Genomic DNA, 10,592 nt, shown 5'->3' on the forward strand with positions numbered 1-10,592 from the left:
TCTACGTCCGAATATATTACAGAAAGTCTCAACTTGGACAGATGGACTCTGTGTAAAACTTTGAACTGGATAAGTCCAAGATGAGCACAAGAAGTGGTAGACTGTACCCTCCCTATAGCATGTTCCCAACAATCCTCACTTATCTGTACTCCTATTGGACCAATTAATGTTACAGTAAGCTACAAACATTGTATAGTATATAAAGACAGGCATTAGCAAAAGCCCGATATAAACTATCAGCTAACTAATTCTGTTATAAAGTTTAGCAGCAATAAACTTCTGTAATTTAAGGAACACCCCAGTTTCACTGGGCAACGCTACATGACATGAAATTAATGCAAACAATCTTTTTTTTTGTTTACACTTTTCCCTATAGTAAGAAAAGCATCAAAACTCACTTATGATAGAAGATTAAAGGCATTCTTCAAAATCTGTAAATGCGTTGACCTTTTTTCAGAGATAATACCCCATATTCTATAAATATGGTGAATAAATATTAGGTCATTTTCTGTAAAATCGGGGCGGAACGTATATCATATAGCAACGAGATAACCAAGAAATGTTGCCAAAAACTGGCGGATGTCTTATCAAGAGTGCAAACATGATTAGTTACGTTAGAAACCTTCTTAAAAGAGGTTAATGACCACAAACTCCTACATTACTTGGTCTGTATTAATGCACTTATCTAAGTAACTAGCTCACCATATGATATTACAGTGCACCAGTCACCATTTAGACTAGCTTAGGACTGGGTAAGAACACCACAGCTTTTAATTCCCTTGTGGCTAACTAATATATTTGTCCCCTGTGTTTATTGAAGGAGGAAATAATGAAAATATTGGTCATGAAGATACAGTATGGATTTTTTTTTTCTTCATGCACAGACCTGTGGAGACAGAGGGTGTGTTGGAGCCAGGCTGCTCTGGCTGTGTATTGAGGACTCCATGTCACTGTCTGAGAGCTCGCTTCCAGAGCGTGTGGACATCACACTGCTAGTCATATACCCAGGCCCCATAGAGTAAAACATCTCTGAGGTAGGAAGAGGCACCACAAGACAGGCATAAGAACAAGTATTAACAGATTAGAAGTTTTTTTTTTTTTTAATCAATACAAATGATATGAAATTTAGTCAGTGGAAACAAAGTACAATGTGTCTGCAACAAAAAGTCAATCAACAGTTCTTCATGGTATTGCAGTGCCAGAAAAGCACAGACGTTTTCAATAAGTATAATATACAGTTCAAATAAAATATACATGCCACCTCACCTCCATTCTCTAGGCTGTAGATGTAAGGCTCTGTGTTAAGCTCCAGATCTCTGTCTACTGTATCCACACTGAGTTGCTTACTGAGGTCCTCCTCTATCAACTTCAGATCATCTGTACCCAGAGGCCTACTCTGAGCACCACCAACACCACCATGCGTATTACTGCTGCCCTCTGGGAAAAGGGAGAGAAAAAATGAGCGATCTAGCATGAAACGGTGACAACAAGACAGTTATGGAGGCAGCTGACATGTTGACTAATCAGAGATCAGAAGTGTAGGCTATGCAATATCTTGTTGTTCTTGTGTTTTTTATTAAGAATAATAACGAACACACCATTCAAGCAATTGCCACCCTCGAATTGACGCTAATGTGAAAGCGAAATTGAAATTTGGACGGCCACACAGGTATTCATAAGCGATTTAAAAGAAGGATACTGTTATTACCGGTGTTGTCACATTTCAATTAACTGGTGGGAAAATTTCATCACTGTTACATCCCTAGTCAAGATTTATGCAGGGAAAGTTACTTGTATTCAGAGATGGACTAAGCACCTGCTTAACTAGATTTTCTGTGCTCTTCATTCAGATTATGCAAATCAACTGTGTGTAGCTAATGCTCAGCACCTCGCTTGTGTAGCTCTCAAATAACTTCTGAATAGTGCTTAAGCCTGGAGTTAAACTTGTACCATGACATGCTGAACATTATGATACTGGATTGTGAAGTTTAGATTAGATAGGACAGCTTATATTATAATGAAATCTGATTACGCTCCTAATTTTACAAGACTATAGTACTGCTTGAAGAAAACCAAGGAGGTACTTATGTTTTTGGTTTGTAATTCATTCTGACAAAAATTCAAACGTACATTTTTTAAACATAAACCAATGCAGTTTATAAATGAAGTGATGCAATGAAGGTCTTCCACTTTGATATGTTTTATAGAGGTCACGCTGAAATGCAGTATTATGTATGAACTGCAGTTTACATTGTTCTTCAATTTGAATTGCATTTAAATCATCCAGGGTACGCATGTTACCTGTCTCAATGCAGAGAGCATTCAGAAGGTCCGTTAGATTAGTAATCTGATTGGGAGAGAGCAGCAGGTGCAGACAGCCCACCTTACCATCCAGCTCCAGCTGAAAGAGTGGAAAACAAAAAAGGTATGAGGATGACAGAGAGAATATTTAATGTCACACAAAAAGCCTGAGGAAAGCAGCAAACCCTGGGGCCTGGGAGCATGTCGTTCTGCTTGATTTTAACAGTGGTCTCCATGAAACCAGAGCAGCTTCCTATTAGTAGAGGCCCGGGATGCAACCGTAAGGGCTTAGCTGCAAAGTCTTTCTCTTCATCCTCACTGACCCCGGCATGTTCGGGAACAAGGCTCTGAAAACAAAATAGACCTTGAAAAACTCATCATGTTAAATGGCCATATCAGAACTCATGCCAAAAAAAGGCTGTATAGTATAAAAGGGGTTTAGCTAAAAAAATCCAGCTATATTGAGGTGTGTGAGGTAAAATGGGAGTTCATACTTTTCCTGAATCACCTTCAGCATGTACAGCTATAGCCTTAAGGTTTAAATGAAGGTTTATCATCAAATGGCACACAGATTTTCACTTCATATTGACATAGGGTATGTCTCAATCAGCTTCCTAGTTCAATAGTTAGGGCACTGATCAGGGAGTCTGCCATTTTAAGGGCTGTCTCAATCACAAAATTCTTCCAGTTCACAGGAACGTTCGCTTTCCACTAGGAAAAAAAAGCAACTTCTGCCTACAAATGTAAGTAGCTTGTTATTGTAGCTCTCAAATGATTACTTATGCTAGTGATTTTTAACTTTATCTGACCTTCTGCATATGGTTTGTAGAACATATGGCTTGAGTCTAATGACTTAAGTGTTTAATGATTTTTTTTAAAAAATGTAAAAATCCCGATGTGTAGTGAGCCAGGGTCCTTACCAGTGCTCGAACCTAGGGAGCTGATTGAGACACACCCATAGTCGACTCAGTCTTTTCAGCTATTTCGTAATTAGCTTCAAAGAAATCCTCCACCATATTCCTCATGGTTTAAGTGGCTTTTACCTGTGGCTCTCCAAGAGTCTCATAAAGCAGCTGTACTGAATTGAGCTGGAGAATTTTATGTAGAAAGGCTGGAGGCTGGTGGATATCTACAGGCACTGTTTGACTGGAGTCTCTCACGGCCTCATCACAGTAATCCAGCCTGCAGTATAAGCCAGAGGGATAACAGAGCTCAGTTACAGATATAGGTTTACATTTCAAGCCAGAGGGTTTATGGGCAGCTGTCTGAAACAAATACAACTGAAATCAAACTGGACAGTGGCTGCGTTGACATGCACATCAAATTCTGTTTAAAGTCTTTATTTGGGTTGCAGCCATATTCCGAATACGATGTTTATATGCGTACAGGCATTGGAACATTACAGTATACATAGTTGTTGTAAATATACCTGAGATACCATTCCTAAATACCTAGCCTACAGCTAAGCATCCGTTTTATACCCTTGCAGACAGAGAATACGCATAGATCTCCTTTCAGTGGATTTTCTGTACAAGGTGTTCACATGCAACAAATTTCTGCATAAAACAGACATATTACAGGAGTGGGAATAAGAATTTAGGGAATCAGAATATTGTCTTAATCTGAATCGGGCAATCGGACTGCGGTGTTTACACGACTCAATACTAATCAGAATATTGCCAAATTCCCGATTAATATTGTAATGCTGATGTGCATGTAAATGTAGTCAGTGACATTTTTCTTGTTGTAGCTTTATGCTACACTATATATTATAAACTATATACTACATAAACATTAGATTTAACCCTTAAATGCATACTCTGGGCCACCCCGACCTCATTTCCTCTTTCTACCTCCTGCATTTTTTGAAATGCTTTGAACAATTTAACAATACAGAAATCCCACTTATTGAAAACTAAATCAACTTCAAACTTCAACAACACAGTGATATAATGCCAGATAATGTAAAGAGATTACATAGGTATGTACCTAGGTACATAAGTAGTTATGGAGATAGGTGGATTCTAACACATGTTCAGGCTGGTGACAAAGAGAAGCAGTGTTACAGGTTTCACACAGGTCCTACATTCTTACCGTTTAATTTGCATCTCTAAGGCAACCCCATTCTTACTGTCAAGGGGATGGTGCTCAATTCTTACAATAGTGTCCAGAAACGTGACTTTTATCCGTCGCAGAACTGTAGAGTACAGAAACAGGACAATGGGTTAGACTTTATTTGCATGCGTAAGCCACACGTAGTAGTTAGCTTTAGCAAGGTCTATGAATATTAACTGATTAGGTCAACATTACCCCCAGGGTTAATGACACATACGGGAGATGGCAGCCCTGCATAGTCTGTGCTATCTGCTGTGTTTGTGTACATCCTCAGAAATTAATATTATGCCTCCATGTACAGCAATCACAACAAAACTGCTGGGGGCAGTATAGTATACTGTAGCTGCCTATCACCTTCAAATCACCTTTTTATGTAACATTCTAGACAAATTTGACAGAATCACATAAATTTTAAAGTGTTTTTTGTACAAAGCAATTTTTTGTTTTTGCAATTTATTTATTTTTTGTATGGTACAAACCAATCTTCTTGGAACACTTTGAAGTACAAGGTCATAGTATCATCGTTCGTACAAATGCTTCATAATGAAATTCCAGGACTGTTCAGGCACATTTTTTTTATTTTCATGGACTATACAATGTCATTCAAAAATATTCGTTATTTAGTCTTTTTAGATTCCAAAAACAAAAATTTTTATATGGTGCCTCTTCCATTGTCTGCAGTTGCATTTCCCAGGCATTGCTCTGTCTTCGCCATAACGTCAGTGTACTCCAGGTGAGTTGACAGGAACTCTGCTGCCAACAACTTGCAATGGAAAGTCACTAAGGCTCCATTTACACTGCAGGTCTTGATACCCAATTCCGATTTGTTGACTATATCCGACTTTTTTGACGACCCGTTTACATCTTCTTTTAATAGTGACCCATATCCGATATCTGTATTTACACTATACACTTCGTCAAACAACCCAAGGTGGAAATCACCGGAAGCTTAGGTTGAAAAGGAAGTGAAAACAGCGCAATTTGCAATGGACGCAGATGAAAATACAATACAAGATTTTGCTTTCCGGACCTTATTTAAAGGTAAGCAAAACACCGGCCTCTTAAGGCGGAGAAAAAGAAGAAGAGAGCCCTTGCTTTTTCAATGATGTACGACTCCCATTCACAGGGGAATATCCCATATTTCCGCTTACATGGCAGACACAAATGCACATATCCGATTCATATCAGATTTATTTCCACATACGAATGAAGCCTTAAACGGATATGAGAATATCAAAATCAGTGTGCTTTTTTCCTGCTTACATGTTCATGGGTCATATCCGATGTCTGCCACATGAGCGGAAAAAATTGGAACTGGGTCACTTGAACCATGTAGTGTAAATGCGGCCTTAATGTCGCTAGATGTCGTCATGTGCTAATTAACATATTCATTACATCAAATATTAAACAAAGGTATTTATTAATCTTTATTAAAAATCCATCATATCAACAATCCTAAGGTTTTATTTGTTAAATAACAACACAGTATAAATTTGTTCATTATTAGTCTTAGATTAGTTGAAGCATCCACCATACCAGTCACTGAGAAGGAGCTGTTACTATAGAAATGATTCCATATTAGACCATGTGCATTAATATAAACCTGCAATTTGTCTTTCAATTGGCACTACTGTCAGAGCTGCTGTTATAGACAATAACATCAGATCTGAGAGCTGAACAGATCTGAGAATTTAGAGCAGAGTTTCTCAACCTTTTGTAACTAAAGTCCCCCCAACCCTCCCGTATCATGTGGCGGCACCCCCCAACCCCCCCCCCCCCCCCCCCCCCAATTGGAGGAGACCAGGTATAACAATTATCAATTCTATATAAAATCTAACTATATATAACCTAATCAATAATCTGTTTTGATAATGAGATTTTTTTTTTTTTGCTTTTGTACTTAAAAAAAACAAAAAAAACACAACACTTTTCATAACTTTTATAACACTATATAATGGACAGGTATGGAACCTGAATGATCAAAAATGTTTATGAACACTATAACTACTTTGAACAAGAGACCTAAGCTGTAATAACGTGAAATATTTTACATGTAAAACATGTTGCATTACATTCGTCTTGCATTCTAAAAACATTCACATGCGAATGATGGAAATTGGGAAGAAGGGCGCGTCTTGTTATCCAGGACATTGTTAAATCTCCGGCTCTCAGCCCCTCACTGAACAGAGCAGACGGAGAGAGAGATGTGAGTGCAGTGGGAAAGCAAGACCTCGCTATGGTTTGTCCAAAATGTCGCTAGATGCCCTGCGTGTTTTTTTTTCTTGAAAACAATTTGCGTCCCCCTGGTTGAGAACCACTGAGTTAGAGGATTACAGTTACATCACAATGTCTGGTTCGTAACCTTTTACGATCCCTTTGAGATTAAATAACACTTGGGCGATACACACCTGTCTCAATGGTCTGTGCAAACATTTCCAGCCCCTCCAAAGGAGCAGGCGGCTCTTCTGATGCCTCGGGTGGGTCCTTTAGACACTCCTGGGCCAGCTGCATGCTGGAAGTCATACATGACGACCAACCTTGGGAGTCCCAGGTGCCACCTATATAAACAAATCATTAACCAAAGTCAAATAATCAACACATGATCAGAGAAAAACGTTACCAGGAACATGTGGCCCAGGTTGTGAAGGTGCCATTAACTTACTGGTTCTGTCCTTGGGTCTGCATGTTATCTGTAGCCCAGTGACTTCAAGTGTGCAGTGGTCAGTGACCAGCGCTGCCCATGGGATTGTCACTTTTATACTCTGCACGAAACCCTCCACAATCTCCAGAGGGGCTGCGAGTGACTCCAGCAGCTCATTTACTGCCTGAAAGACAGGATGAAGTAGAGGTAATAAATCATCACAGTTACCATAGAGGCAAATAAAAGAAGACTGTGAACTTGAAGGATATTGTAGTTTTGTCTGCCTGATGGCCATTTAAAAATAATAAAAATAATAATAATAATAATAAAAATGGACTACTAGAGCTCATAGATCCTGGGGTACATACTATGAGGGCTTAGCCAGTGAGTCCTAGGCCCTACACAGGGTGTTAGCTTGTCTGGAGGAGAAAAAAAACTCTTGGTTCCTTTTTAAAAAAAAAAAAATTGTAAGAGGCACATGATGAGGCTGAGGACTTTTATATTCAGCCTGCCCAGAAAATTGCGAAACACTGCTAAGATGTATTTCATGGTTACTCAGAAGAGACATCGTGCTAAACTGGTTAACTCACTCACCCACACGTCGAGGTTGATTTCTTTAATGACACCGCTGCCATTGTACAAGTCCAAACTCAGCTGGTCCAAACTCAAACGTTCCTCCAAGAAGTGGCCGAGGTAATGCTGTAAAAGGTAGCGACAGGCCCGCTTCTTTATCGAGCCCGACCAAGGGAAGAGCCACCGAGACATAAGGCCAGAGAGAATAGGGTGAGGGACTGAAGAGGTGGTGGAGGAGAAAGAAAACGAGAAAGACAACAGTTCTCCGGGAACTGCATAACAATCAACCCTAACTTCTGAGACACAAGCAGAGGGTAGAGGGGAGGCTAGCCTGAGCTTGAAGGGGCTAGCTGGACACACTGGCTAGCTAACTTCCTTCTCTTTGACACAAAGATAAACAATTTTTTCGAGTAAGGACAGCTGTCTGTCTGGTGTAGTTTTTAAATAGCGACGACTTTCTTAAACTGTCTTTACTCTTAAATAAATATATGTGTAGCACGAGCGACAGGCTCTTCTGCGTTTCTCCTCATAAGGTTGTTTATTGTTTTCATACTGAAGACTAAAGAGTGGAGCAACGTCATTGCGTCACGCAGAAGCACGTCGCGGAAAGGGTGGGACTCCATTTTGAGAAGGTCACAAATAATAAGTACGACTCTTGACCTTATTTTTTTTTAGTAACGTGCTTGCACGTCGGGCACGTGATGTGAACCTCCTCCTTCCCAACCTCCTCGTTGTTATTGTCCTTCTTCTTTTTCTTTTTTAGGAGAATGAAGTCAGCCCACAACACTTCATGTACAGATTGCATTCAAACAAGAATTAAGGAATCTATAGGTTTGTTTTTAATAAGCTGTAACGGGGCAGCAAGATGGTGCAATGGGTAGCATCATTGCCTCACAGCTCCTGAGTTTGAACCAAAGCTCACGTTACTGTGTGTGGAGTTTCTGTGCATTTTCTCACCATGTTCGCATGGGTTTCCTCTGGCCTCTCTGGTTTCCTTCCACTGTCACTGATGATGTCACAGCCAACCGACCAATCAGCAGCTCTGCTTGAAACTCACATATAGTGCAGATGCACACTAAAAGCCCCTTCCTTCTCTCACTCATTCTTTTATCCATTTCCCTCTCTTTCTGCTTTTCATGACAATTCTTCTCGTTCCATTTTCCCTTCCACTGTTTCTTTTCTACTTTCTTTTTTCTCTTAATTGTTTCTCACTGTTTTGTTTATCCCTTTTATTCTTTCTTTCTGTTTTCTCTTGCTGATTTATTTGTCTTCCGTTCTTTCCGAAGGTTTCTCCTTTGGTAAATGCAAATCCAATTATAGTTAATTAAAATATTGCATTCAATTTCACCCCATGAAAATAAAAAAAATCCATTAGGTATAGGGTGAAGTCAGATAAAATGGGCCACTTTTTGGTAAATGATTTATAATACCATCAAATAAGCTATGCATGATATCAAATAATATTTTTTATAAATTAGCATGGGTCTCTTCAATATAATTTCCTTTTAAAAATGTGAAAAAGTATAATTGTTTTAAAATTATGAGAGTTAGAGTATCGGCAGGTACGCTCTTGAGCCACAACACAATGTTCAGGCAAACTGGGCCATCTGTTCAGTTAAAATGGGCCAATATATAAAGATAACAACACAGCTAATTTAGACTGAAATCATTTTAATTTTAACAGTAAATTGACACTATTGTGTTCAGTGTGCCATAACAACAATACTGTAAATAGATTTCATTTAATAGAAAGCACATCTTCTCGTCAGCACTTGTGGTACAATGAGTTGCACTGACAACAGCACACCCTAAATGTTCCCACTGCATTGAATGCTGCAAGGACTGTCGTGGTATCTCCTTTTTCCCCAGCAGTAACCTCTACACAGGGTTTACCCACCTCCCCAACCACATGGGTAGAGCAAAACTGGCCTTGCAGGCCAAATACACTGCAGTTCCAAAGATGTGATGGAACATCTCTAATTGCAAGTTCCTCCAGCAGGTCTTCATACTGTTGAAACCATTTTCCTACCACACCAGGGTTCAGCCCTGTTGTTCTTGCTGCTGAAAGTGCCTCTGGTGTCCTGATGCTGAGGTCTGGATTCTGTTTTACAAAAATGTTGAAACCAGTAACACCCAGCAGTGCCTTTTACTTCAGAGAAGCCTTTGATATTACTGGTCTTTGCATAATTAAATGCAATTCCCTGGACATCACTTTTGGTAAGGGGGAAAGCCTCTTTTGGAGAGGAGCTTGATAAGACTGGTCAGATCTTTCTCAGATTCCACTGACAGGTATTGCTTCCTCCCAGATGTATAGCCAGAGCCAGCAACTTTTCCACTAATGCACCTATGCAAAGTTGTCTTTGGAATGTTCCAAGCCCTTGCTAAAAACTGAACATTTAATGTTTGCCCTATCTCAACTATCTCCTGGTATTCATTAATGGCACCCCTCATTCTGTCCTTTCTCCACTGGTTGTATTGACATCTTTCTTCCTTTCCCTTTCTCTTCTCTCTCCTTTTCCTTTCTTTGCCTGTCCTCTTGCCATACTGTCTGCAATGCAAAATATCTAAAAAGATTTTATATATAGGCCTATGAACCTACTTTTCACCCTCAATTTCGTGTAATTTCTGTCTAACTGTGTGTGTGTATGCGGCCCAGTTTAGCTAGCTGGTTAAACTAAGACGGGCCATTTCCTAAAATGACTTTTTTCACAAAAATCAAAGTTTCTTTTAAAATGTAAACATTTTATTTGAAATAGTCTCTCAAAACATTGTTCATAGACCTTTTGCTTCATTGGTAAGCTTACTTATAATTCTATGCTTCATATAACACTCTGCCCCGCCCACTTTAAGAACCTTAGACCAATCAAAACTATTATAACAATGTAAGATCAGTTATTGTGATTGACTGTAAAAACTTAAAAGGCTATGAGGCTCCAACCTTATCTGGTGCGTTTTACACGAT

At 39.3% G+C, this 10,592-nt stretch overlaps 1 protein-coding gene across 1 annotated transcript in view; it reads right to left on the reverse strand.

Moving 5' to 3' along the window:
* Window positions 1-8,195, reverse strand: part of atg2a (autophagy related 2A) — a 39,983-nt gene extending 31,788 nt beyond the window's left edge. Inside the window, exons 1-9 of the mRNA XM_017474656.3 lie at window positions 7,652-8,195; window positions 7,079-7,241; window positions 6,825-6,974; window positions 4,396-4,498; window positions 3,345-3,483; window positions 2,487-2,648; window positions 2,302-2,401; window positions 1,267-1,437; window positions 887-1,029 (exon numbers count right to left, since the gene is read on the reverse strand). Of these exons, the coding sequence (XP_017330145.1) occupies window positions 887-1,029; window positions 1,267-1,437; window positions 2,302-2,401; window positions 2,487-2,648; window positions 3,345-3,483; window positions 4,396-4,498; window positions 6,825-6,974; window positions 7,079-7,241; window positions 7,652-7,822 (1,302 nt within the window). The 5' untranslated portion in view covers window positions 7,823-8,195. The remainder of the gene's footprint in view (window positions 1-886; window positions 1,030-1,266; window positions 1,438-2,301; window positions 2,402-2,486; window positions 2,649-3,344; window positions 3,484-4,395; window positions 4,499-6,824; window positions 6,975-7,078; window positions 7,242-7,651) is intronic.
* Window positions 8,196-10,592: the final 2,397 nt, after the last annotated feature.

Source organism: Ictalurus punctatus, chromosome 8, assembly GCF_001660625.3.
Source record: "Ictalurus punctatus breed USDA103 chromosome 8, Coco_2.0, whole genome shotgun sequence".
NCBI lineage: Eukaryota > Metazoa > Chordata > Actinopteri > Siluriformes > Ictaluridae > Ictalurus > Ictalurus punctatus.